The sequence below is a fragment of the Nipponia nippon genome, unplaced genomic scaffold, assembly GCF_047370975.1.
Source record: "Nipponia nippon isolate SJK-2023a ecotype South Korea unplaced genomic scaffold, ASM4737097v1 scaffold_9, whole genome shotgun sequence".
In the NCBI taxonomy this organism is placed as follows: Eukaryota; Metazoa; Chordata; class Aves; order Pelecaniformes; family Threskiornithidae; genus Nipponia; species Nipponia nippon.
The window spans coordinates 10,000,001-10,027,109 of NW_028262413.1; the positions used below are offsets into that span (position 1 = coordinate 10,000,001).

At 46.4% G+C, this 27,109-nt stretch overlaps 1 protein-coding gene across 5 annotated transcripts in view; it reads right to left on the reverse strand.

Moving 5' to 3' along the window:
• Window positions 1–27,109, reverse strand: part of FRMD4B (FERM domain containing 4B) — a 144,760-nt gene that overhangs the window by 38,160 nt on the left and 79,491 nt on the right. For all 5 annotated transcript variants that reach the window (XM_087743914.1, XM_087743915.1, XM_087743913.1 and 2 more), the window contains exons 2-7: window positions 26,198–26,263; window positions 25,361–25,455; window positions 23,003–23,095; window positions 18,550–18,634; window positions 6,599–6,655; window positions 5,594–5,616 (exon numbers count right to left, since the gene is read on the reverse strand). In XM_087743914.1, coding sequence (XP_087600040.1) covers window positions 5,594–5,616; window positions 6,599–6,655; window positions 18,550–18,634; window positions 23,003–23,095; window positions 25,361–25,455; window positions 26,198–26,263 — 419 coding nt within the window. The remainder of the gene's footprint in view (window positions 1–5,593; window positions 5,617–6,598; window positions 6,656–18,549; window positions 18,635–23,002; window positions 23,096–25,360; window positions 25,456–26,197; window positions 26,264–27,109) is intronic.

Here is a 27,109-nt window from a genome sequence, read left to right on the forward strand (position 1 = left end):
GATACCTGTCAAGTAGGGGAATCATTATAATTTGCATTAAATTATATATCAAACGTGACTTTCCCTAAACTTGCTTATTTACTACCTTGGTTCACTAAATGTTCCCAAATAAAGCAAAATACAGGCTCTAAGTTAATAAAACTTTGCTCATCTTGTTTCAAATTAGTTCTTTATTGCAAAAGAGTGAGCTCAGGAAAGCACACAGCTGGGTTTGAGACAAGAGTTAATGGTTCACAAGCAAGTGCCTAGCAAGGCATTTAAAGAAAAAGTGTACAGAGTCGCAGCTGAAAGGCAAAATACACAATGACTCACTTGGCAAACAAGCAGCCGTGGAGCACAAGAAGCGCAACTGCAGCACCAGTGCCGAGCACTGATTTACAGCGAGGCAGACACAGCCCGTGGGGAGCAGTGGGTCATGCTAGAGAAAGCCTCTGTAACTATCAGTGCATGGACATTTAGAGAGTGCACTTGCATGGAAAAGAAAATCAAAAACTAAACTACAGTGCTGCCAATGACAGGCACCAGATGGATGCCCTGAGAGTGAATCCTATGGCGACCCACCACCTCTTTGGTATCACCCACTGATACACATGGAAGGAAATCCTCAGGGGCTGAAAGAGGCATCCAGACTGTTCTCAGGTCTTTGGCCTCCGCATGAGACCAGCATGAATGTCCCCTTGTAGCCCATGCCAAATCCCAATGGCCCTAGAAAAGAGCTTGCAGTGAATGGTTCACAACAGGTCTCCTTCCCCAACAGGGCAGCCTGAGAGGAGCAGGTCTGTGGAGCAAAAGGGTTTCTGCTGGAGACCTAACACCCACGCTGTACCCATTTCAGCACTTTCTTTAGGCCAGCTCTAGCCTAGCCCCACAGCCTGAGCACCTGTTAGTGGCTGGCACCCATGAGATGGGCTCCATTCATGCCACGTGAATCCACCATGAGCCCTCTGAGACCTCTTCAGGATGCAAACCAGAGAGGTGAGTAGCAACAACTGGGAGATTTGGTGCAAATTTGCGTTTTTGCTCCAGCCCCAGTCCTGGCCATGGCCACACCTGCAGATTTGGTCATATGAACCTGGGGAGATTTCAAAAAAACAGGCTGGACAAGCTGCCTCCAACAAATCTCAGGTGTGTCCTGTTTCTGAAGCTACCTTAATCATGGGGTAAGTGTACAGCAAACAGGTGCCTTGCTATCAACGATTGTAACTTCTTCCAAGCAACTATTTTCTAGCACTGCCCACATTATCATTTCCACATTCTTTTCTACCAAGAGATTTTCCAATTTGTCTGGCGAAACACTCATCTTCCCAAGCAAACGCTACCCAAAAATCTAATAGTGAGCACTCACTCTTAATTAGGAGCAAATTGTTAATATCAGTTTTCTGCACCTAGACCAAACACTTGATTTTTTTTTTTTTCCCCTCAGTAAAGTTTGTAAATTTGGGAGTTTCTGATCCAATTACTCCATAGCTGCAGTTCGCAGGGGTATCTTTCACACAACCCTTTTCCTTTTGCAAACTGCATTTATCACCCATGTAATGATAAACCCCGGTGCCTCGTACATGTCACCTATCAGGAATCCATTATTTTGTCTGTGTTATGTTATACCAGTCGGGAGTTATCTTTGCAGCCCACAGGCCAGAATCAAAATCGAATGCGTCAGCTATTTAAAGAAAATGGAAGCCCTCCTCCAGCAATTTAATTAAATTCCAGGGAGCACGGCTGGGTTTCAGTCCTGGAAATGTTGCTCAGGAAAATATGATCCAAGATTATCAGTCAGAAAATAAACTTTTAAAAGTTACTTTCCTTATACAGTCCTTGTAGCTAATCTGATTTTAATAGACGTTTTTGTAATGCTAGCAGGACAGCATTTAGGACATCTCAGTTATAAACTGTCTCTTTTATCAAGCTACAAAGAAAAATAATACTATACGCTATTGCACAGCATTTTTGAGGGCAGATGCTTAGTCTATAAACTAAAAACAGCTAAATCCTTTCTTTTCTAAGGAGGCAAGACTTTATATGTTGCATATTTACATGACAAATAATTACCAGACTGATCTATTATTTTGCTTGCCTGCCAAAACATTAGCTTTATTTAAAACTTAAATAAAATTTCTAAAATAAATAGAATATGGACTTTTTTCCCCTCAAAACTGAACCATGCCAGAACCTGCAACTTGAATCAAATTCTCTTTTTAAAACCCTTGCACAGAGTTAAAAGCCAAGATTTTGTAAAACCAGGCTTGCAGCTTCTTCTGTTTCATTTGCAAATATGAGAGCGGAGGAGTGCAATTAACTAATAGAGTTTCAAAACTACTATTAATGACTAATTCTTTGCTTTGGGTTCTTATTACAGGAGCTAGAGAAAAAACTGATAGGAATTCAGTTTAAACAGAGAAGCAGTCAACTGGAAGCCATAGATGAGTTGTGAAAAGTGAACACGAGCAAAGCGTCACATCCCTCCTCTCAAGCAAAACGTGCCCAGTTGTTGCACAGGAAGGCAGAGAGCCACAGACTTGTAGCATCCCAGACTTGCTGGGAACATCACAGCTGCAGGACTCTCGGGAGGAACCGCTCTGCCCGTGGCAGCCCTGACACTGTCCCGTGTAAGGCGGAGAGGAACGGCTCACCGAGCATCCCTGTGACATGGTCTTCATCACACGCAGGGGGTAGTTATCTTGGCTAGGATCACCAGTTCAGTAAACAGGAAAAGAAACTGGGTGTGCAGTGAGCTACACTGATATTGGTCCACTGTCATCTTCGTTAATCATTCCTCCTGCGGCCCGCAGTCATTTTAGACCACCTTTGAGAAACCAGAGCCATCCAAAACAGGTATATACGCAACGGACATGCTGTGTGGAATTTTGAAGCATGTACTTAAGTTTTATCAAGATGTCTTAAAAGCCAGGGTCCCCTCAAAGTGGGACTTAGGTGGTTTATCTTACATAAAGCCTCTCTCCAAACAATAAGGTGCATACCCTTGTCCTAACAGCCCAGCCCAGGACCCCAGGGTCCTATTGCAAACCACCTGCAAGGGCCAAACCCCAAAGACCCTGATACTTTCACAATGTCAGTGCTACCAGACTGCAAAGTCCCTGGGGAGTGAAGTTTGTGGTGGAGGCATCCACACTTTTTACTTTCTCCAAGTGCCCACACATCAGGTTTGCTCACTGAAAATAAACAGATTTCAAAAGAATGTGCTCACCCACTCAGCACAGGGTAAGGGAGGACATTTCTCAGGAGATCGCTGCTCGCTGCCATCAAGGCGTTATCTGAGAATTTAAGCAGCGGATTGGGAAAGGGGTTACTGCAGAGCCACAGGAGTTTGAAGCATTCGGACCCCAGTACTGATCTGCCTGTTCACAGCTGAAGTCAGCGGGAATGACATGCAGTGACCCCACCGTGGGACGTGTCCCCATGGAAAAGCTCCCTATGGGATGTGTGAAAAACCAATCAGGCAGAGATCACCAGCGTTGTCTGGACTGGCCCATCTTTCCCTTCCAGAAAGCTAATCTCTAGGACTTCAGGCAATTCCTGTATTTACTGCGTTGACTGAGCACTAATCCTGTATAAAAAAATTAACCCGTGTGTTCTCGCACACGCATAAATGGTGCAAGATCCACATTCCAGAAAGTGATTCAAAGTGGAACTGCCAAATGACAGTGAACATTGAACATGCCAAACCCAAGACACTGCACAAACAGCACTGCCGCAAGGATATATTCTTTGTATCGTGGGCAAGTTTGGCAAGGGAGGCCAGTCCCACAGTATCTTTGTTAAGATATGCTGGTAATTAAGCTAATGCTTTATCAGCGGTGGTCCAAACAACCACTTGTGATACGTGAAGAGAAATTCCTTCACTTCTGGTGCGCTCACTGGGCCTGGGACAGCTGGCTGTGCTCATTTGCTATGGAGGCGTAACATGTGTTTTGTGTAATAGAGGAAGCAATTGCTGCAGCTATTTTCATGCAACTGTTAGGGGAAGAGCTGCACTTGGGAAATCAGTCTTGTAGCACAGTATTCCTCCCTCCAATTTTCTTTAAATACTTTTGAAGGTAACCACGGGCAATCCGCTCCTTGCAACGTGTCCACGGAGGCATGGAAAATAACCATGGATGCAGTTCTTGGGCATGTGAAGCAATACTTAGAAACCTATTTACAGCAAACGATAAGGGGTCAGTGTTAAGTTCAAACCACATAAGGGAGGTTTTCGCCACAAAGGTAGTTTTTAACCTTAACCCCTTTTCTTGAGAATTGAGAGCGTGTGCCACCAGTTGCTACAGCTGAACAAGTTACTTCTTGTCAAGTGAACGGCAGTTCTCTGGTTATCTGTGCCTAAACTGTAACTCAGCTTAGGGTGTCTTAGGGTGTCCCTGTGAGATCAGGCAAGATAAGTGGTTTTTCTAGAGAAAAATGCAGCACACTGCAGCTATAAGCAATATACTGTGGGTCACAAAGCAGGTCTACAGCATGACTAGGAACAGAAATTGTACAGCCAGCCCATCCAGAGGATCTCAGTCACAAGGACGTCTTTTCCTCCTTGCAGGCATGACAGCACGCCAACAAAAAGGAGAAGGATGTTGTGATGGACTTCACAGAGCATGTCCTGCAGTGGAGAAGGGACCGGCGCTTGGAGAAGGGGTCTTGGGCAGCAGCACTGGCACTTACTTCACAACTGCGCGCTGAAGGAAGAGCAGAGCACGCCACTGCTGCAGGCTTTGGCAGGCAGATGTGACTTGCTCCCTGCATTTGAGCAGACAGCTCTTCACTGAGCATTTTCAAAGTATGGTTCTTGAAAGCCGTTGTAGCTAAAGCATAAACACAGCTTGCTTCCCATATAGAAACTCAACAAGTAGTAAAACATTAACACAACCAAAGCCAACCTTCTGAATTTCTATTTGCTTAGTGAGCTGTTTCTAATTGAAGTTTTTTTCCTTGGCTCTAACAGGTCCAACTGCGACCCCACCTCCTCCCTGCAGCCCCCTGCGGACAGTTATCATAACCAGTACACGGTAAAAAGCGATTTCCAAGGGCAAGCCCAGTCTGATGATGCAGCTTTCGACAGCTAAACCCCAGTAACCGGGTCGCACACCAGCTACAACACAACTGTCGGGTCAAGTGCGGGAAGGGAGAGGCCCTGGGGGGCAGCTGCAGAAGAAAGCAGCTCATTGATCTCCGGCGTGGGCAGCTGACGGGCTCCGCGTCTCTCCGCACGTGCTGCCACTGTACCGGCAGGGTTGCAGGAAGGGTTGCAGGGAAGGTCATCCAGATGGACCCAAGCCGCCGTGCAAAGCACAGGCCTTCTAGTCGAAAAGAGCGGGAGCTTTCTCCCTGCCCCACTTCAGCAGTCGCGTTCGGGGAGGGAAGCAAAGCGGGATGGACTGAAAAACTGTTTTGACTCAGAGCCTACTCACAAAAGGCATTACTCACCATGCAGACTCAGATTTTATCCAGCCCAGCAGCACATTTCACTTTCTTCAGCCACTGCTCGCGGTTGGACTTTACCCCCGTTTTTGATTGTTCGCAATACAATGCCAACACAGAAAAATACATCCATCAAGCACACTAGTATTAGAAAGGAAAATGTTATTACCTGGAATAGTCCCCCTTAGCTTCCTAGAATTGAAAAACAGTGACAGAATTAAAACATGATCTCTTCAAAAGTCCTCGATTTTCCCAGCATTGTTCACGTCCCCACTCCCACAGCTCCGTGGCCAGATCCTGACCCCAGCTACACTTGATGCAAAGCATGAAGGCTGCCTGCATGCGTTCAAGAACAGAACTTGGCCCTTTACGCTTCCAGCTGTAGATTATCCACCTAGACCATAAATAAAGCCACTTCCAAAACAGGGATGAATTTCACGTGGCAAATCAAACGTCACTTCTACTGCACAAGAAGCGCAATACAATTCTCTCTCCGGCCGACCACGTCCAGCTGAAGGTCGGCTTTACAAGCAGGTCAGCAGCTGAGAGGAATCGTGCCCGCTCGAGATGAAAACAACAGTTCAGGCAGATCAAGCCACTGCAGCTTTGCTGGAGCATTTTGTCACTGAGAACACAGTAGGGGAAAAAACCCCAACGTTTTAAAGGCCGAATTTTATTTCTTAGAAAGTAGTAAATAACCAGGGTTACAAGAAAACTTGATTAAGGAGAGGAAAAACTGACATATTTCAACATGACAGAGCTATCAAAAACATGCTCTGAAAGATTCACAAGCATAATATGGCAAAGTTAGCTACAGTATTATACTTTTTTCTTCCCAGATCTCCAGAACATATTTAAATTAGAATAAGTAATAAATTGGATAGAAACATGCCCAAATAAATGACTTCCCTTGATAAGTTTTTCCTCTTTCCTTCCCTCGTTCAATTTAGGATTCCTCAAATAAATATTTCTCTCACTTGCCTACGAGAGCAGCAACTCCTAAGTTTTTTAGCTTTTCTTCCACCCCCAGCTGCAGAGAGTACAAACAACGCTACATGGTCTTGTCTTTATAGAAGGGAAAAAAGACCAGAAAGGCAGAAGGCAGCTGAGCTAAAACAAGCCCAAGTTACCGGTATCAAAGAGCCGACCAAACGCAGGAGGAAGAGGCGCTTACCTGCAAAATCAGGGCTGCCAACTTGAAGACGGTCTCGCTTTCCACTTCAATCTGCCCCTGCGCGGGGAAAGAGCAGAAGGTGAACCCTGAGCGCCCCGCCGGCACCTCCCCGCCCGGCTCCGCACCGCCCCGCCCGGCCCCGCACCGCTCCGGGAACGCCCGTTCCGCCCGCGGGAGGCGGCGGGGCCGGAGTCCCCTCCCCGCGTTCCCTCGGCTGCCACCCCTTTTTGTGAGCACGTACACCCCCCCGGCAGTACCCTTCCTCCTGCCCCCAAACCCTTCTCTCGCCCTCGCGTGTTTTCTTTACAAATCGTTCTTTTATTGCGTTTTACTGGACGCTGCTTTGCGTTATTGCATCTGCCTGCGCGCACACGAAAATCTTGCCGTGAAGCAGGGAGGCAGAGTTGAACGAGAGGTATTTTTACGGCTTGAAGCACACCACGTCCTCAGGGCAGGGACCGAGGTTCTTTCTTGTGAGGGTTGTACGCACACCCCTGATGCTAGATAAGTAATGCTAATCACAAGGAGAGCATAACTAAGCTTCCTTTGCCCCACGCAGCCTGGATCTCGCACCCTCCAGTTCTTGCAGGTACAGTGGAGGCGTAGGGCAATGTTCCGAAAAACTGCATGGACCCCCATGCTAGAAATCTCCCGTGTCTTGACCCCACTCCAAAACCAGTCCTGTCCTGACAGCACTACGCGCTCTGTGACTTCAGAGGTGTGCAGCTGACAAATGCCAAAACATCAAAACTACACAAAGATCCTTTTTTTCCTGCTTGCAACCTTAAGTGCAATCTTTCAAGGCTAGTCTCTTATAAAACCCTGGTCTTGGTTCTATACTGGGACCAGCAGTAACACTGGAAGAGTAAAGGAGATACACTTACAGTTGGACTCTTGGGTTATCAAAGCTACCCCTTACACCTACTGCATCCTGCAAACTGTGTATAAAGGACAAAACTGAGCCCGTGAACCATCCCATGAGTACAGAGGGTGTTTTTTTTTTTTCCTTATTATTGACCTTCTGCAAGTGAAGGTAGTGGACACGATGCCTGTCTCGTGCCACAGAGATCCCAACACATCCTCTGACCCCAGGATCTGTTGGCTGAATGAGGGGACAAAGTAAACCAAAAGCTGAAATAGTGCCAAAACCAGGGCAGCAGGAAGATCTACAGAATTACATACAGATACAGGGAAATGACATTTCAAAATATATAGGGCACATCTGGAACCGAGCTAATTTACCACAGCTGCAGGTCTGGCCCACAGAGACTAAATTCAAAAGTGAATAAACAAATAATTCCATTTTCATGGAAAGGAAGTTTTTTTGCCAGCTTTGTCAATAAAACATTCCAGCAGCAACACTCCCCCGGGCTGCTCCGCAAGGGCAGACCAAGAGGAATTTCCCCTTCCCAACAGGTGTGGCAACAGCTATGCAGAAGCAGCCTCCAAAGCATTCCCAAACATATTTTATTAGAAGAGGAGGAGGGGCACATCACAAATTAGGAGAAAAAAAAAAACCAAAACAAACCAGCTTCAAGCTCATCCTTCCTTCAGATCTCTTTCATGTTGATGCTTAAGAGAAAAGGCAAGGATTGCAGCCCAGAAACTCTTCACATAGGTGCAATTTTAAGGCAGTTTGTTACTTCCAGGTCTGTATCAGGTTAATCTTTGCCATGCACATCTGAGCTGCCTTTTTTTTAGCTTAAATTGCATCTGCTCAAACAGCCTCTGAGGCCAGCCATGGCAGCGGGAGGATTACGGGAGATCAGGTCATCCCAGCACCGTGTTCTGCTGCACCAGCAGGCAGGGAACCCAGGCATGAGAAAATGCCATCGCAGGGAACCTCTGCTCAGCAGGAAAGACAGGCTCTAGTTCAGCAAAGCTGTCCCTGGACCACAAAACCAGGGAAAACAGGGCCAGAAGGGACCTTAAAAGCTCATCATCAAGACCATCTCCCTGCCCCAAGGCGGAATCAGCTACATGTGGCTCATCACCTTTTAAGTGTGCAAGAAACTCATGGAGTTTTAACTATCCAAATGCAATTCTCACATCAAAGGCCCTCTTCTCTTTGTCGCCGACTCCAAGAAAAACTCTGCAGCACTTGTGAGCTACTGCAGCAGCGAGCCTCTGCTGACCTACAGTAGTGGCTGCTGCTGGTGTTACAGGGGTGTTTGGGACTTAATAACCGAGCACCTCTTCACTTTTCATCTTCAAAGCACCTCACAACCATTAACTAATTAGCAATAGCAATTACGAGGCTGCTTTTCCATGTTTATTTACTTGGTCCTAAATACAAGCGTTAAGAACACTGGTCACTTTACTAGGCTGCTATGGCATTGCCACAAACGTTAAAAGTGATCCCACAAACCACTTCATTTAGGGTTTTAGGAGACCAGACAGGCTGAAGGGGGACTGCCGCCTTCACGTGATGAAGTTTCAGTCTTTGCTTTCATGATGAGGGTTTTGCTGTGCCAATGTCCTTGGTTTCGAACACGTTTGTGTAGAAGCTGCGTGGAGGAACGCACAGGTAAGGTCCTCCCTAACCTGACCTCTCCCAAACAAGACACTGGAGGTGTCTTAACCAGAGCAAAAGGGACAAACAGGACAGCCCAGGTGCAGGGCTGCCACCACAGCTCTCCAGCTGTTGCAAACCTCAGAACAGGGTGGACCAGCCCTAACTATCACATATCACCGTATAATAACAGTGCCAGGAGACTGGGGCCACTCTGAGGGAGGCTCTGCACCAAAAAAAAAAAACCAAAAAACAAAAAACCAACCAAACAAACAACCCCCCCAAAAACCCCAAAAGCAATCAGGAGAACCCCTACCCTTTAAAGGGGCTAAAAATCAAAGAAGAAAGAGAGAAACAGGGAGGTGAAGGGACTGCCCCGAGGTCAGCAGTAGCTAAAATAGCACAGCGAGGATTTGAAGCAAGGGATCCCAAAGCCCAGCTCAGCCTCTATCTAACAGACCAATGCTATACAAGTGACAGTCTCTTGGACAATCCCCTCTGAGCCCGAAATTATTTTCCATCATAATATAACATTATTTGCCATCTGGTTGCCCAATTGGCCATTGCTATAATGTAATCCAGCCCTGGGCTGTCATGGAGTTTGGACAGCCCTTGCCTTGACACAAATCCATATAGCGATACATGTCACTCAGGAACACAGAGCCGCAACTCTTCCCCCACTCACTCAGGCAATATTTTGATTTTTATAACCATCCCTCTGCCCCCAAGGCATGGCGGATGGGGGTCTCTGTTTTAGCATTGCTTTAACAGCAAGGTCAGATTTCAAAAATAGATGGGGAAAAATAGCTGTAAGACGACTCATTTTCAATGCCTGCAATTGCCAGGGTAATTTAAGCAGAGACTTCAGGGAGCAGGCGGGGGGCCCTGGGAGCCAGGCCAGCGAGTGTTCTCACGGCTGCGTGCTGAAGATGAAGATGGAAGGTCTTCCTAGATTTATCCCAAGTGGGAACAAGGTCACTAGCGCGAGGTTAAGTAGATGGATGTAATTCAGATAATGGAATCCGATTCTTCTATATTTTAGATGTAAATAAGTTTAAACAGACTAGCGGGTACAGCTCCAGGGCGGGGATGAAGCATATTTTTCAATTAGAGTTTGCACAGGGACCAATCATTTTAACCAGCGAGACAGATTCAGCCCCTTGCGTAGCTCTCCAAAAGGCCACTGGCTTATCTAAACACTACATTTGGTCCAGTAGATTCAGGTAGTGGCTTTTGTCATACTGACAAACATCAGAATAATAAAAGGTTGTAGCAGATGTCCAAACCAGGCAGCAATTACCATAGAGCAGGAATAGGTCACTATCTCAGCAGCTAGTAAAGACCAACTCCTGCCTTCAGTGCCCACGGGCAGAATTTAGCCCCTGATTCAGATAGGAGCTCAAGTCTTTTGCTGCACAGACAGACTTATGAACGCGATAAAGATCACACGGCTCGGTCATGAATAGAGCAGTGAACCCTCATTAGACACAGCAACAACACTAGAATTTACTGTCACAGAGATACAAGTCTGAAATCCTGATGAAAACACAGATCAAGAATGAAGATAGTCAGATGAGCATTAACCATGCTAAGCAGATCTTTAGACTGTAAACTCAGATTAAAGCAGATTAAAAAAATAAGCAACACAGGAACTGTCATGTTTAACTCTTTAAAGCCAGAACAAGAAATGAAAACTGATACAGTTTCTTCAAAGCACATATAACCTCCACAGGTTAAAGACTGATGGCAAAAACATTTCACGTGGAGATTTGAGAATTGAGATACTACCACACCTCTTCCCTCAAACCAACCCCTTAAATTTATATTAACCAAAGACGCCCCCAAATACACACACACTATGATTGAATAGCCACAATATTGAATATAATCACCTGTGACTGCTGAAAGTTGATTAAAAAAAGCTGAGAGAAAGAAGGGTGCAATTAGACAGAAGGAAAGGAAGGACCCGAATGCGTACAAGATGTTCAAACCGAGGGAGGCAATTAGTTGGGTGTGGACCCAGCACAAGTGAAGAAAGCGATGCCAGCGCATGTGCCCTTACCCAGCACCGCCGTGACTTCCCACAAGAGATCCAGTATCCCTGCGATGTGTCCTGACAGCCAGAGGATGAAAAGGCAGGTCCCTGCAGTGCAGAAAGCTTAGCAGCTTTTCAGCACTGAAGTCGTCTTTGAGAGCAGAGGCTGCATAAGGTGGCCTGAGCTCCTGGGACGGGCTGGGGAGGGGAAGGGCTGTTGGCCACAACCTGTTACACGACAAGCTGAGCAGCGCGGGAGGAACTAGGTCAGGCAAATTCAACAACTCGCTCTGTTGGTGTGGCTACGCTGTGTAATTTCACCAAGGAAGGCAAACAACAGCAGAAACAAATAATCCTTCCACTTTAAAGTGCCTGTCCTGATTACCAGCATTCACACCTACATCGCAGTCCCGGTGGTGTCACCTGCTGTTCACGCTGCCCTGCGAGGCACCAGATGCCCCATCCCATCCTGCATCGGAAAGCTCCAAAATTTTGCTGAGCATCTCAACTGGGACCAGCTTCCCAAAGGCAGAAACACTGGGCTGAGAAAAAGCACAGCAAAGCAAGCGTCCGCCTCCAGCACATTAGGGAGGGAAAGTAAAGCACTAAACCAGCAGGAGATGCAGAATACAAGCCCTTACAGGAGCAAATGAAAGGCTAGTCCTTCTGACCCTCCTCAATAGGGCACTTCAGATTTGCACTCGTGCTACATTTACCCCACAGGGAGCACAGCCTGGATGGCTCAGGCAGCCTCACAGATACTTCACAGCATTTAGATGGTCCATGACATCTTTCATTTCATCCATTAAGCCCCACAGCCCTTCCTACCCACGTGAGAGCATGCACGGCCTGAGACCGAACACAGCTCAGTGCACGTGCAGCGACCACCACAGCTCTCTCCTGGAAAGCTTCAGGTTTCTCTGTTACACCCTTTATTTTGCCATCTCTGCCAGCCACCCTCAGCCATCTCCCTTGCTTCAGCCAACACGTAGATGCAACTCCAGGGACAGCAGCAGCTACTTTGAGACTTGTCTACACAGTTCAGTACAATAGGAGCACATTTAATGCTGCTTTTTTTTTTTTTTTTTTTTTTTTTTGCATTAATATAAGAGTAAAAGCAGAGAATGGGGGAAGGACATAAAGACTTCCCTGTTCGCAAGCCAGGGTATATGGCAAGTGTCATTAGACTTAACGTATAATCACAGCCTTTCGCTTTCCTACCGCAGCACCGCAGTGAGATACCCAACACACACCAATAGCAGAACTGGCTGAGCTGTCGCAGCTTCTTTACCCTGTGGCCAGGAGATCAAAGGTGCAAAACTCTCCATCACAATTAATGCCAGTAGTTAGACCCAGGAGGAGGTGACTACGTCAAGAGATGCGAGGTATGAATCTTTGGCTGCAAACCAAGTAAGCCTTCATATGCAATGGGCCAGCCCAGCTGGGACAGAACCTACACCTCCCGTGGCAAGAGCCTCAACAGGTCCCTGGGGCACCATCACCCTTTATAGCAGGCAGCCTTGGACCAACCTCAACCGCTCTCAGAGGTGGTGGGTAGAGTCCCTTGACTACACCCACACCATGGCCAATTCCCTCCCCAAACCACCAGCGCAGCCCCATGTGAGGTCTCATGGGGTAACAAGTAGGGGGGCCCCATGGAGATCTGCCAGGTTACATCAGCATAGGCGTCCTGCCTCCTCCTCCTGTCACATTTTGTTCACAGGTATAACCATGCTCCATCCTTCTCATCTGCTGACATGCTGCTGGGGGATTTGGGCCACAGAGGTGGGCGCCAGCACCCATGGAAGATAACAGCCCTGAAGTGCAGAAGGGCAAGCAGTCCTGCTGATCGTCATCCTGGGCTTTACACGTGCCCTCTTTAGGAGCAGAACAGTGAATATAGGCAACAGACAGAGGATATTTTAATAGTCTTGGCTAGGATCAGACTACTCTGTGTTACAAGGCTGTATGGGAACGCTCCCCTCTCCCTAGAGATGGGAGAGAATTAGGAAATATCTGTTATAAAACTTTCGAGAGGTCTCTGATATATGGCCACTTTGCTCTCCACGAGCTGGAAGCCAGCCAGACTTTATGCTCACACCAGGGGTCTGTTTTAACAGCTCTTCTTGGTAAGCACTGGTCTTCAGGCTGCCAAGTGCTCACAAGCTTTGCTGTTCACAAAGCTATTGTGGTTACAGACTCCTCTGAAAACTTCCATTTCCTTTAACTTTTTTCTTTTTCTAAAGCAATTCTTGCAAGTCCTTGAAAAAAAGGGGGAAATTAAATAAATAATCCCCCCAACACCCAAATATAGAGAGGAAAAGGGGAACACGGCCAACTTGACCAAGATCTTAGTTTACAGAACGTATTTTAAGGACTGGCAAAGAGTCAACCGTATGGCTGCAGAGCTATATGGAGGTTAGCTCTAATGCATAATAAACTTGACAGTGCTTTGCTAGCCAAGTAGGGTGTTATTTTTTCAAACTTGGCTGTTTGGAAAGAAGAAAAGATTAATTTATCTTTCCAAATTTATCACCAACATGTGCGTGACCAGTTCCGACCCACCTCCTTAAAAGTATCCCAGCTAGGGTCACGGGCTGTGCAATAACACACTGAGCATGTTATAGAGCTCCCCTATACCTGTGCAAACACAATGCTGAGATACCCATTTCACCTGAAACTAAGTGCTAGGCTTTCACTATTTTAAATTCCAGCTGTACAGTAGATTTCAGAGATCACTATAAATCTAAATCCAGCTTCTTACAGCCAGTGACAGGGGAGCAAGCTTTTAAATTGAAGTTGTCACCACTGAAGGTTTTCAGGCAGCAGTTCTCAAAGCCTTAAAAAAAGAGAGACACATAGGAAAAGAGCCCAGACATACACAAAGCATCCTTCCAGCCATTGCATTCTCCCAAAATACACGTAGATAAATGAGCTTATGACTAAGTCACTGGGATACCCTTCCACAGGCCTGGAGATCTAAGTTTTACCAGCTCCCACCTCCTGCTCAGTGGCCCAAGCTGTTCCTGGCAGCAGCTACAGCTTCTCCAAGCTCCAACGCAAAGAGCACGGATGCTGGAGAGCAGGAGCCAGGCAGCTGGCTGGACCACACAGGACCAAGAGGGCCTGGGGACTGCAGCATCAGACCGGGGAAAAAACGGGCAGCTCAACATGAAAGGAGGGTAGGGTGAGGGCACTGGCAGCATTTCTTATATCAGCTGGAGGCCAAGGTTTATGCATGCACCAGCAGTGAGGGAACACCGAGCGCTCTCTTACAAGTAGAACAGCAAATGTTGCATTCAGTTCCTATGCAAGGAGACATGGGGAGGGCAAGGCCAGCAAATGCTGAATGGGTCATGTTGGCAAATCCAGCAGAGGAAGTTTATTCTCCAAGCGTGTAAAGCAGTGTTACATTACACTGTGCAGAAGGAAGATGCTGGTGTGGTGGCAGGTTAAGATGAGGGTGCAGTGAAAGGAGCAGCCACAGATGCCTCGCACTCAGTGTACAGTGATTCTTGCTCTGGGTGCAGAACTGTATCACTGCTAAAACATGATTTGCAAAAGTAAAAAAAAAAAAAGTCTCAGCCCTCTTGTGCTTTGGGCAAAGGGGACCCCCCTCCCGGCTCCCCAGCTGCTCGCAGGGGCTGAGGGGAAGGCAGAGGGGGACCGCACAGAGAACACCACAGGTCCTAGAGGATGCACAAACCAGGGGTGCAGCAGCAAAGGTCCCAGAGGCACAAAGGAGCTTTGACTGTATAGAACAGCCCAGAGGTGAGGGAGTGGGTGGCAAGTAGAAAGAAATACATTTTTGGCAGCAGAGATTTTATTGTCTATCTTGTCTTTTCCTTGCCAAAATGTCTACAGAAATTGCAAAATGCACCAGCCCCAGATTCCTCCAACCCTTGGCAGGGGAAAGTGGTACCAGAATTTGCAGAAATGAGCAGAGAGATTTGCAGGAAGGAATGTGGAGTTGAAAGGTAAGAAGGAGCAGTGTGTCTTGTGCACTACAGAGCACCAAGCTAGCCTTCTCTGTTTTCAGAAGTTTTATGCAGGGTTTGTTTCCATTATTTTTTTGAATTTATTATATTTTGTAATATTTTATATATTTAATATGCTATATTATTTATTCTGAGTTTTTATTCACCTGGGAGCAAAATCTCTCTGGAGTCATCTGGGACAAGATGGCTGAGACACACTGCTCAGCAGCTCCAGCTTAGACCCAGAGATGCTGGACTTCATTAGGGAGATACCATTCTCTGTGGTTAGATACAGCCACTTACAGGATTTCACACACAGGATTGCCCGCAGATCTGTTGAAGAATACTGTAAATACAGTTATGATGCAGCCTCTGAACCTCATAAACCTCATGGATAAATCCCTTCCAGAGGAGGGACTGGCATGAAGCTTTGCCAACGCACTGGCTGTATTTGCCCAAGCCTTTGGTTGGCTCTCGTGGTGCGTCCTACATGCCGGCAGGAGCCCTGACACGCACCATCTCGTATGGAGGGCAGCATCACCCCCTCACTCTGCGCTCAGGAAAGCATTGTTTTCCTTTAAAGCACGCAAGCCACAGAAGCACGGGTACCTACACACTGCTGTGCTGTCAACACATGCCAGTGCTCAGGAACGTCTAAAAGACACAAACACAAACTCCTTCAAGCATCAGGCCTCTGCACCACCCTGGATTTGGGCTCTTCCACCCACTGTGTCCCCTGTAGGGAAGAAGCTACTGTGAAAACTTTGGAAACAGCTTTGTGAAAGCAAAAAACAGGACTGGCTTTTAAGAAATCTTATCCACGCAGGTCTTCTTGCACCCCAGTATTGCAGCATTTATCCTCCGAGCCACATTCCTGACCCACACAGAGCAGAAGCTTCATGCAAAGATCCAGGTTAGGATACGGCCCCAGCAGGGCATCCTCCAGCACACCTCATGCATTGAGGAGCACCCCAGAGCACATGGGCTGGGTGTAGGCTGCTGCTTTTTAAGACACTGGGGTTTCCTCACTCATGCAGCAAGGAAAGGAGAGGAAAAAAAAAAAAAAAGCTAAGCTAAGGCAGGTCTAACCTCCCCAAGATAGATTAACAACTGAGAAATGCCAGGGAACATTCCTCGCTGTCATCAGCAAGCATCAGCCACTTGCTTCACTGGAGCTGGGGATCTGCTCATATTCAGGAGCCAACACGGCCGGTCCCGCATCCTGCACCTCCTTCCCTGCGGCACAACGGAGCCTGGCAGCGCTGCAGGAGCATACACACTGTGCGAGCACATCCAAGGTGCCTTTGTGCATCCTCTTGTCCACATCCCATGGGCTTAAATATGAGAATTGGTCCCACGTGCATTTCATGCACTACCTGAAACCTGGAGATTGACCATAAGTTTACCAAGTAGGATAAAATATTTAAGAGACCTAATGTGAAGGTTAAAAGCCACTGGAGCAAAATGTATCTTGAAAGTAAATAAACTGGCTTCTGCTGAAGCCAGGCTGCAAAGCTGCCCAGCACAGAAAGTGCTGCAGGCAGGGCAGGGGCTCTCGGCTTTCATTACATGCTGAATCGCTCAGCGCTGCCTGCAGAGATCCTTCTCTTGGGAGGAAGCAATGCTCCTCATCCCTCTGCTTCCCACAGAAACTGGACACAACAAAACCACCTCTCTGCTCCTGGCATTTTTCCTTGCAGGAACAGGGAAGCTGGCACTTTGCGTTGCTACCAATTAGAGCACACACCTTGCAAGCCATGGGGGCAAAATATGAACCAGCCTTCATTCAAACCTCTCCCAGCTCCCAAAACCCTGAACTCAGCTGGATGATGCACAGCCTGCTTATTGCAGCACTCAGTGCATCATCAGCGCCTCACATGCTATCAGCGCTTCGTTTCAGTAATACGAAGTTATGCTGCTTCAATAATAATATTTAACCAGGCCAGAAGTGACTCCTTATTGGTTTGATGACATGTGCATCTACGATCAGTGAGGGAAGGCTTTTTATGCTTCTCTTCCTTTACTTTCTCTTATGCTTTATGCATATACATAAACACATATACTTGCACCAAATGTTTTGATGTTGACAGCATTTGTTTCAATAGCAGGAGCATTTTTCACATTCCATCCTAGAACCAGACCATTTTCCAATTCCAGAATTATTTGTGCTTTCTGTTTAAAGTGCCCCAGTTTTCCCTGAAAGGATGACTACAAGTTGCCAAGACCCTTCATTTAAAATAGCAGATACGCCAAATGGAGATTTGCTTTTTATTAATCTTAACCAGCGAGGCCCCAAGTTCTTCAGACATCTTTAAAACTTTGGCATGTTGTAAAAACATGTATTTCCTCCACTCTTCCAGAAAGCAATTCCTGTACAAAGCACAGTCACAACTTTACCATTAACCACTTTCACGTCAGGTTTCTGATCCCACCATAAAATAACAAATACTGGATACTGAATAAGAATCCTCTAAAATATGCATATTAAAGGTGAAAACTTTGGCTGGCTACACCAAGCTCCACCACCAGCTAGTGATACAGAATTGTTTTCCAAGAGGTAAGAACAGAGTGACCCTTTTAGACTGAATTGAACCACAAGTTAAAAAAAAGCAAGATGCCCAAGTTTGACATTAACTGGAAAATCCCAGAAACATCAGGCATTGCTAAAGTTCATTGAACTGCAGCTGCTATTGCACCGCTGGTTATGAGGGGCATGTGGAAGGTGGCTGCCACACCTCCCTTTTTCAGACCAAGACGAATCTGCAGCAGATCGACCTTACTTTAAGATTTTGGCTACTGTATCATGAAGTAACTTTTAAAAAAAAAATGTTCTACCAATTCAAATATTTTAAGAAAACAGTGGAAGCTTCTTAACCAGAGAATAAATCTAAAAAGTATTTGAATAACTAGTTTTGACTACTACTTTATAGGGTTTATTACTTTACTCCTTCACTGAATTAAGGCAGGAAATCAGGAAACTAGGAACCAAGTTCACAGCATAGGACCTTCCTCACAGGGCTTTTTCTTCTTGAGACAAGTTTGACTTGAGATCAGTAAAGAGATGCTTGAGCATTTACTACGCAGTGTATAGAAGGATATGCCACTGAGACAGAGCCTACCTGCGAAGTTACAACCCAGATTTCAAACAGCTTAAAAGCTTTTGAGTATTTAAGACTTATTCTAGTGCAGTGAGCACACAGCAGGGCTGCAAAAACAGGACAAGGAAACCATCATCATCCTTATCCATTTGCTTGGAGCACCAGCATTTAAGTGAAGGAAGAGAGAAAGCACACTGAGATTTTAATACTTCAATAAGATGTAGAAATTAAACGCAGCTCCTAGCAAGTTTGCAGGACCACGTAGGTGGCAGAGGAGAAATAAGTGGGAGATGCACAACAAGGAGCTCCAAAGGAATGCTGGGGCTTACCTGGTGCACACAGGACTTGGCATTCAGAAAGAACAGTTCAACCGTAGTTTTGTCCTTGAGAAAGGAAATGCTTTCAATGTAGAACCTGAAAATGAAAAAAAAGTTACTTTCTTGAATAGGTTTCATCTTCCGCCCAAATCATTTTATTTCCTCAATGTTTTGTTCTCTAGTAATAAAATAGCACAGAGGAACTATGAGCTATTGCACTTAATTTCCTGCCTATTAGGAGGGAATAAGCAGAAAAATCACAAGCCAACAGCACACAGGGAACGACAAACTCCTTGTTCAATGGATCATAGATATCTGATGACTTTTCATTTTGTAGATATCTGATGACTTTTCATTTCATTTGAAAACCCTGTTGAACGTTAAAGCAGCAAAGCCCACCCCTCCTATGCAGATAAAAACACAGAAGTGGGAAGGGTAACTCCAAACAGCACATTGCAGGCTGGGAAGCCGGCCTGTGGAGAAAAGGGGCTGGCAGCCCCACAGGACCATCTTGCCTCCAGGAGGAGAGAGCAGCCACAGGCTGAGAACCATTAACTTTGCTCCAAGCAAACAGGGACAAGCAAAAAACCACAAGAGGAACACTTTGGGGTCAGCTCCATCCCATTGGGCACACCTATCCTAATGACAATGGGAGCCTCAAAACCAGGGGTTTACATAGAAGGGCTGCAACTGGCTCAGCCTTACAGGCACCACTCTGCCCAGCGCTCGCTGCCTTCCTCCCCGGCCATGGCTTCCTCTTCCCAGGGCCACAGGTACATCACAAAGGCACAGTCCAACAGCGGCAATCCCACTACTGGTTACTCCGGCCCAGCCAAGGTTAGCAGATGGGTCCAGGTTTGTTAGAGCTACACCAAACATCACGTATGCCACTGGCACTCTGCAGAATCGCATGCAACCTGTCTGTGCGCTTCTCTGACTCACTCGGGGCATCAAACCAAACAGTGCTGAGATGCATTAAATGGTGCAGAGAAAACACATCTATAATTTGAGGAGCATAGAACTGCCGAGTCAGTTTAAAGAAAGACAAATTTGTGTGAACATGGTCCTGACAATCCTCCTTTAGCTCGATCTGAAAGCAGGATAGCTGTGCTTCACCTCCTTATGGAGGAGGAATGCACTGGGTCCAGACTCTCCCATCCAATGCTATACAGAAGGTACACTTTTTTTCCAGCCAAGCAAAAGACTTGGGCCACCACCACCGCTGCCCCAGCAGTGCAGATCACGCCAGGGCTTCTCAATGTCTTGCCTTTGATAGCAGAAGGGTTGGACAGCCAACACAGGGCACACAGCCCACTATGTTTATCAGAACCAGGCCAATCCCTCCCGCAGCCCCATGGTGCTCTTAAGGCCTCAAGCTCTGGCCACTGATCTCTTGGTGTAGATGATTTGCAAGACAGTTGAAGAAGTCCACAGCAGCAGCACGGAGCACATGGTAGGAAGCAGCAAAGCCAGCACCTGCTGCATTTGTTAGGAATGCATGCAGTATTTATGCTGTGACTTGAGACAAGCAATACATTAAATAGTAATTGTTTCACATTCCTACAGCATGTTCCATCAAATTAATTTTAAAGCACTCCCCAGAACACCTCTGCAGGATAAGGAGATAATTTACCCATTTTACAGGCATGCAGCCCGTCCAAGGGGCAGACCCAAGCCCAGCAGCCTGCCCCAGACATTTGAAAGGCTATTTTACATTTCCATGACTCACCTTTCACTAAGGACTATAGGAGCCACAGGTATTTCCACCCTTCTTGATCACACCTGATGTAATTTTTTTAACAGCTTTGCTAAACTTCACTTTAAATACACTTGAATGTTTCTCTCCAGAAACACAGAGCAGCAGAGGGCAAGAGCCCCACTCTTCATCCTTTCCCAGCCTGCTGCCAGATCAGCCCTTTACAGCATGGACCTTCCTCAGCCTTCTAAAGCCTGCCTTCCTCCCTCTGCTGCACCAAAAAGGTGATTTTCCTCAACTAATGACCTCATTTGCACTTGCACTTTCCTTCAACTAAGGATCAGACATGGCTGACTTATCCTCAGAAGCAGGATAGTACCCCTGGCTCTGAAGAGATATAGGTAGCTCCCAGTCACTGCTGGTACAGAGGAGGAGACTGTAGGATCTATGGATTTAGGAAGAGGGCACCAGGCAAGTGTTGCTCCCTGCCCCAGCCAGATCTGCATGCTCTGTTTCTTCTGTGGTACAAGTTGTACACTCTTATCACCACACCACAGATGGGGAACAGTGGACCACAGAGATAAGGATGTTCAGGAGATGACAGGCATGTTCAGGAACACCATAAAGTGTATGTTCTGCTTTTACTTCTGATGCTGTCAGCATCCTTGAAACTAGAATGACACTTTTGTAAGTCCTGAATCTGCATTATAGAGCCCTTCACCAGGGCTGCGTCTACCATATGAAAACTTACGTGACTGGGTTGAGTTTATCCCAGCTGAAGAAAAATAATTAAAATCTGAAAGGATTATCATGTGTTTCATTACTGAACAGCAAAAGCTCAGGGCTGAGGAGTTATGAACCAAAGGAGGGTCATAACCAAGTATCTGGGGATCACCCCCATCTGGAAACTTGTCCAGTGCAGTGCTGAAAGATACCAAGAACCAATGCTGTTGCACATTTGCTGCTTGTTATGAGCACAGCAGCTCAGTGCCCTGCCTCATTATACTCGCATCTCAAATAAAAGTGACACTGAAGCAGTATTTATTCTATGGCTGAACCTACTGCAAACACACAGGAGGGCTCGCCCAGCCCGAGGGACACCCTGCAGCTGCCACAGTGTCCACTGCTGTCACATCATGCACCGCCGGAGACTGTCCAGCCCTTGGGGGAACAACAGCCAAGTGCTGGGGCTCTCTGTCCAGCCCCTCCATGCCACTTGCCCCACACCCCACTACCCTTTTCTGTTTGAGCCATGGGCACACATAGCTGTAACTGTGTATTTCGGCTGCTCTCATGGGTGTTTAATTAAGGAATAGGCTATGACAAGGCAAATGTGTTCACACAAGATAAGTGTCTGAACTAACCACCCGAGGCATATGCCATGGGGCAAAGGCCTGGAGTCGTTTCCTTATCCAAAAAGTTGTAAGAAAGAGGGCTGCAGATTTTGAAGTGGCTTTTTCTGCTGGAATATCTATTTTCTACAGATCAGACAGTTTCTATATTGCTAATTATTTCTGTATCATCCTCCTCCTACTCTGCTTCTCACTTACTGCCCACCTCCTTGGCTCCTAATTGCTTCTTTTGGATCTCGTGACCCTGGACACGTCAGGCTTAAAATTAGCTTCCAGAAGTTGAGCTTTCCAAGCCCACTCTTCACACTAACTCTTGCCCAGGTCTCTGCACACCCTGTCCTGTAGAGGACCATCTTGCAAAAGAGAGCACCAAAATGAACATCACAAGCCAATAGCATTAATCCCAACCAAAGAAATGCCCAAGTCATATGATTGCCTTCACAGCTTTCTTGGGCAGTCACAGATTTTTAGCCTCCCAGATCCTCAAACACAGTGAATAAATTGAAGAGCCCATTATCCCTTTTAAAATTGATTTCTGTCTTTCTGTTAGAAGTGGGGAAGGGAAGAGAAGCTCTGAACTCCATCACAAATAAGCACATATTCAGCAAAAACAAAGTGCTGCCTGTTTGAACTGTTCCCTCGATGACCAGGGTGTGGAGGACATGGTGAGGCGATGGTGCCAACCAACCCAGCTACACAAGAGGCTCTGCCTTGGAAGTGCTTCAAATAATTAAGCACGCAAGGCATAAATTTACCAAGATATGAAAAGCAAATGAGGTCAGTCTGCTCATTTTCCTCATAGACTGTAAGGAAAACAAAAACTCCAATAATATTAAGAATATGATGCTTGGTCTTTTCTGCCAGCACAGCTCTGTCTCGTAGGACATTTTTTTTCAGGCCCTTAACCAGCAGAGCTTTGCCAGCAAAAGCCCTAAAGTAATGCAATTACATTGGCCAAAATCATCACTTTGCCAGAGATTTTATTCTCTCCTAGGGACTGGCTTAAGCTGTGTGAGCAAAGAAGCCATCAGCAATCCCTTTCAAGTACAGACAACCCTTAAGTAAATGTAAGAGACGAAAAAGTAAGTACAATTAAACAAACTATATTAAAATTTAGCACTATTAAAGACAAGTCAGGCATAGAAGATATTTAAAATACAGGGTTATAAATAAAAAAACACCAAGGAGCAATGTCCTAGTAACAGTTTAAAAAGTAGCACGTTCCAAACGACTTTATTTCATGGTTAAATACAAAAGAGAGCAGCACTTATCCAGGACCTAATCTCCTTCTAAAAACAATATATTGCTTTGACATTTATTTCCTTTATCAAATCCATAATCAGTTCTTTTAAACAAAAACCCCTGGTGGCAAACAAACCCAAGTGGTAATGTTTTCTTTGTGGAAACAATTACTCACCTAACAGCAAAGTACAAAGCTGCTGGGCCTGGTTTCTTGGGCAAGTCATGGTCTAGGACTCTGTGATCCAGCTGCAGCCAGACGCTCTGACCTCTGCAGAAACAGGTTGGGGAGGCGGTTAAAAACTAGGGCAGGAAATACAGAAACAGGCCCTTTTCAGTGCTCATGGTTACTCCAAGTGTTACTTTAAAAAAATGCAAGATTCAGCTCTGTGGCAGGCAAACATGTCATCCAATTCTTTCCTTTTTTCCTAACTTGCAAATTTTGATGTAGTTCACTTTTGGACATTAGAGAACATTCTTTGCCATTGTACTTTCAGCTGCAGCACAAAAGTCATAGCACGGCACCCAGAAAAACTAAATATTATTGAAACACCCTCCTTTGCTATAGATAGGGATGCTTCCATTGACTTCTCATATCTAGTGGAGGGATCTGATCTGTAGCAGAGGCTGGACTTTTGCCTACAGCACAAATGGGTCTGATCTCTTCTGCTGCACGGGGACCGCACAGCTCTGCAGCCGTATCCCCCACTCCTCCAGCTCTGCACCATCCCCAGTCCCAGCGTGACATAAAACCCCACTTCACAGCAGAGGGGTTTACCACAGGCACGCTCATTAAGTGAGGCAGGTGTATGAAACAGTTCTCTGCAGCAGCTTCTCTGATTGAAACGGGAAGGAACCCAGAAAGAAAACAAAAATCCCCCAAACCCCAATAACCTCCCTGAGGACCCTGGGGCTGAGGGGGAGCACAGAAGCCTGAGGCTGCCCCAAAAGGCTGAGGCATGGGTGCCCTCCAGAGGCCACATGCTCCCTCCAAGCACCCAGCCCAGCCCCATACACCCAAGGCAGCCTCTGGAGCCCCACTGGTGTTTCTGGGGAAGCCAACAGCTTTTAGGTAAATCCCCTGACAGCACTTTAAAGCTCACCGTGAGGGAGCGCAAGCAACCAAAACCCTCCAGAAGAATTTCATGGCAGCTCTTCTGGGGGAAAAGAATAAGCCAACTGCAAACAGCATCCTCAAGGGATTTACAGGAGAGCTGGAAGAAAGTATTTTCCAACACTTGAAAGGACAAGGGTGTCATAAATACATTCTAGGGAGAGCCCAAGATGAGAGTGGCTGGTAAAAATAACACACTGCTGCAGCCAGGGCCCCGCGAGCAGCTCCTACCAGCTCTGCAAACACCAGCCCTTTCCCCAGGGCCAGTCCTGCACCTGCAGATGGGAACTGCCTTGGCAGGGTGGCCCCAAACATGGCTCCGACGTGATTTGTAGGTGAAGGTTTTCGTCCAGGACACTGTAAAAAGCAGCAACGGAGGGCACCAGGGACTAATATTATTCCCATTAGACAAGAAGAGGTTTATTTAGGGGCTGTATTAGTGCACAACTTCATTTCCCCACTGCCCTAAGCAGCTCTGCTCCAGCTTTTTCAGGGAGCTGAAGGTAACTTCTGGAGACGCTGGCCCTGCACAGCAGAGTCCTGCCTGCAGGTTTCGGTCCTGCACCCAGCAGATGTGAGGAAGCATTTCAGTGCAATGCTGAGAGATAAGTCTAAACACCAGTGAGATTCAATTAACCCAGCCAACTCTGGGTTAATGCCACAAAAGCAGATCTCCCGTGGTGCTCCGGAGCCTGGCCGTAGCATCTCACCCAGCCCGGCAGCAGCCGCCAGCGGAGGGTGGCAGGGGATGGGCATGGGCTGCCTGAGCTGCCGCACTCGCATCAGCAGTGATAAACTGCACCCACCACCACCGCACGCTTGCAATAGTCCAGCTGCCAGGAAGGGAGGGTTGTGCATTTTGAGCATGTTCTGCTTTTGCAGCTCTTTTTGGTAGTCTGCAGAATAGCTTGGATAACTAAAAGTAATAAGGAAGCTAGAGAAAAGTTGTTTATGGGAAGGACTAACCTCATATTTCACTGCTGCTAGGGAAGTTTGGGTTTAAAAGACTCAATAAAACATTTGAGATTAAAGTGCAAAGCAATAGGAACAACTCATTTTGAAAATAAATGCAAAACCTTTTGTTGTTACTAAAAGTGCAGAGTAGGAAAGCTGAGGGTGTTCACATAGGAAATCATTGCTGAATCAATTTTTCCACCTTGTGAGACAAACATGAAAAGTGAAAGCGTCAGGAAAGTATTTTACAAGGATTCTCTGGTTCATGCCTGGAAGATATTTTCCAAATATTTTCTGTTTTGTGCCCTCCCCTTTCCTCAGCCAAGCAGCACAAGCACAAGGTAGGAAAAATCTTTCTTCTTCAAAACAAAAAGTCATTTTTCCGTCACACTGAGCTGCCACGGTGTCGGGGACAGGTTTCACATTGCAATAATCACACAGCTGTTTAAAATAAATGAACGTACTTACGTATCATCTATAAACGTTATCCCAAAATACTCCTTTTCTTTCAGGTTGAAGTGTGAGGCCACCAGATCCAGTAACTCCCGAGACAAAAGTTTGGGCTATCGAAAGAATAAAAATAATTTAATTCATTTCAGTCCAGGCTTTTCACATATAATAAAAATTTTCTCTGCAAATACTGACATTTAAGTACACATGGCCAAGTTAAAACCCTGCTGTACAACTCAATGCAGAAGTGGCTTCATCAGACTCAGGGCAGTCAGATACGGTGTCTCCGTGGAGCCGCAGGACATGCGGAGCATGGAGAGGCAATTATGTACTTAACTCACGACATCAAGCTGAAGTGTGCAGACCAACTACTGCTTTCCTCCTTCTGGAGGCTCTCCTGCACTTACAGCAGGAGGGATTTTTCAATTAAGAGAATATTGTGTACTGGAGGATCTCATGCTTTGGGTTCTGTTATGGGAATAAAACACATACTACAAAAATAGAGACTTTTCTTCCTTTCTAAATTACAAAAACACACCACCACAAGGGGTGCATTTAATACATTTTATGAATTTGGGTGAAAGCAGATGAAAAACTGAATGCAAAACTGATGGCAAACATTTTGCCCACTATGCACCGATGTCCAAGGGAAACCCTCCTGCTAATTCAGGTCTGAGGAGGGGCATGCGTGCCTAAAAGCATGCCCATTTATTCCACTTTATGAGTTGCTTTAATAAGAGGTATAACTTTTCTTCAAACATCACTTATGCATCACCCCCCGATAGAACTGCTAAAGGAAATAAGTGGAGAAATCGGGCACCGTGCTACCAGTGCCCAAAAGAGAGGGGTCTGTACCTGAACCAGCAGCTCCAAGTTCCTGTCATCGAGGAGATGCACCTGGCAGTGCCGGCCCTCTGTCATCTGCAAAGAGAGCAACACAGCACCATGAGGAAGGGCAGGATCCATGACTTTCCTGGCTTGCACAGGCCCACGTGCGGCTCAGGGGCAAGGACAGCACGTAGCAAGTGTTTAATCTGCACTGATAAGGGTATTGACTCCGTACTGGAGCTGAGCGTCCTTCTCCAAGGACTCGGTCTGGGGAGCTGCCTCAGCACTCTCTGCTCCCATCAATTTCAAGCCGGAATTAAGGGTGCTTAGCAGCACTCAGGATCAGATAAAAGTAACATAAGTGCTGAGAGAATTTGAGGATGAACCAGCCTGGCTAGTACTATAGCCACGAGCAGCAGCAATGGCCTTTTGCTCTGGTGAGGAGCAAAGATGACCAGGGACCCATGAAATCCCCATCTGTCCAACCCTCCCTGCAGATAGGTCAGCCTAAATTTGGTCCCTTGACAGAGGACCTGGTCTCTAGTCTAGGTAGAGTCTCTAGCAGCACATTAATGCTCTCCCTTGGATAACTCTTCACAAGCATTAGAAGTCATTGCTTCCATAGGATTCTTACATAGGTGCTTGCACACATCAAGACAGGTGCTTGAATGGAATGATTAAGAACAGGATGAGCTTTGCAACCTCTAACATTATTTCTGGACCACCTCGGTTCCCACTTCGTGTCACGTTTCTCTTGCAAACAAGATGTCTTTCTCTCTTTAAGAGGAGAGCAATTCAGAAATAGCTGCACATTATGCCCCTTTAATATCTGCCCTTTGAAATCTAATACATTTCCACAAAAGCTTTTACATTATTTAAAATCTGTTCTAATTCTGGACCTCTTCGCTGGCTTTGGTGAGGACTGGCTTCGCAATGCTC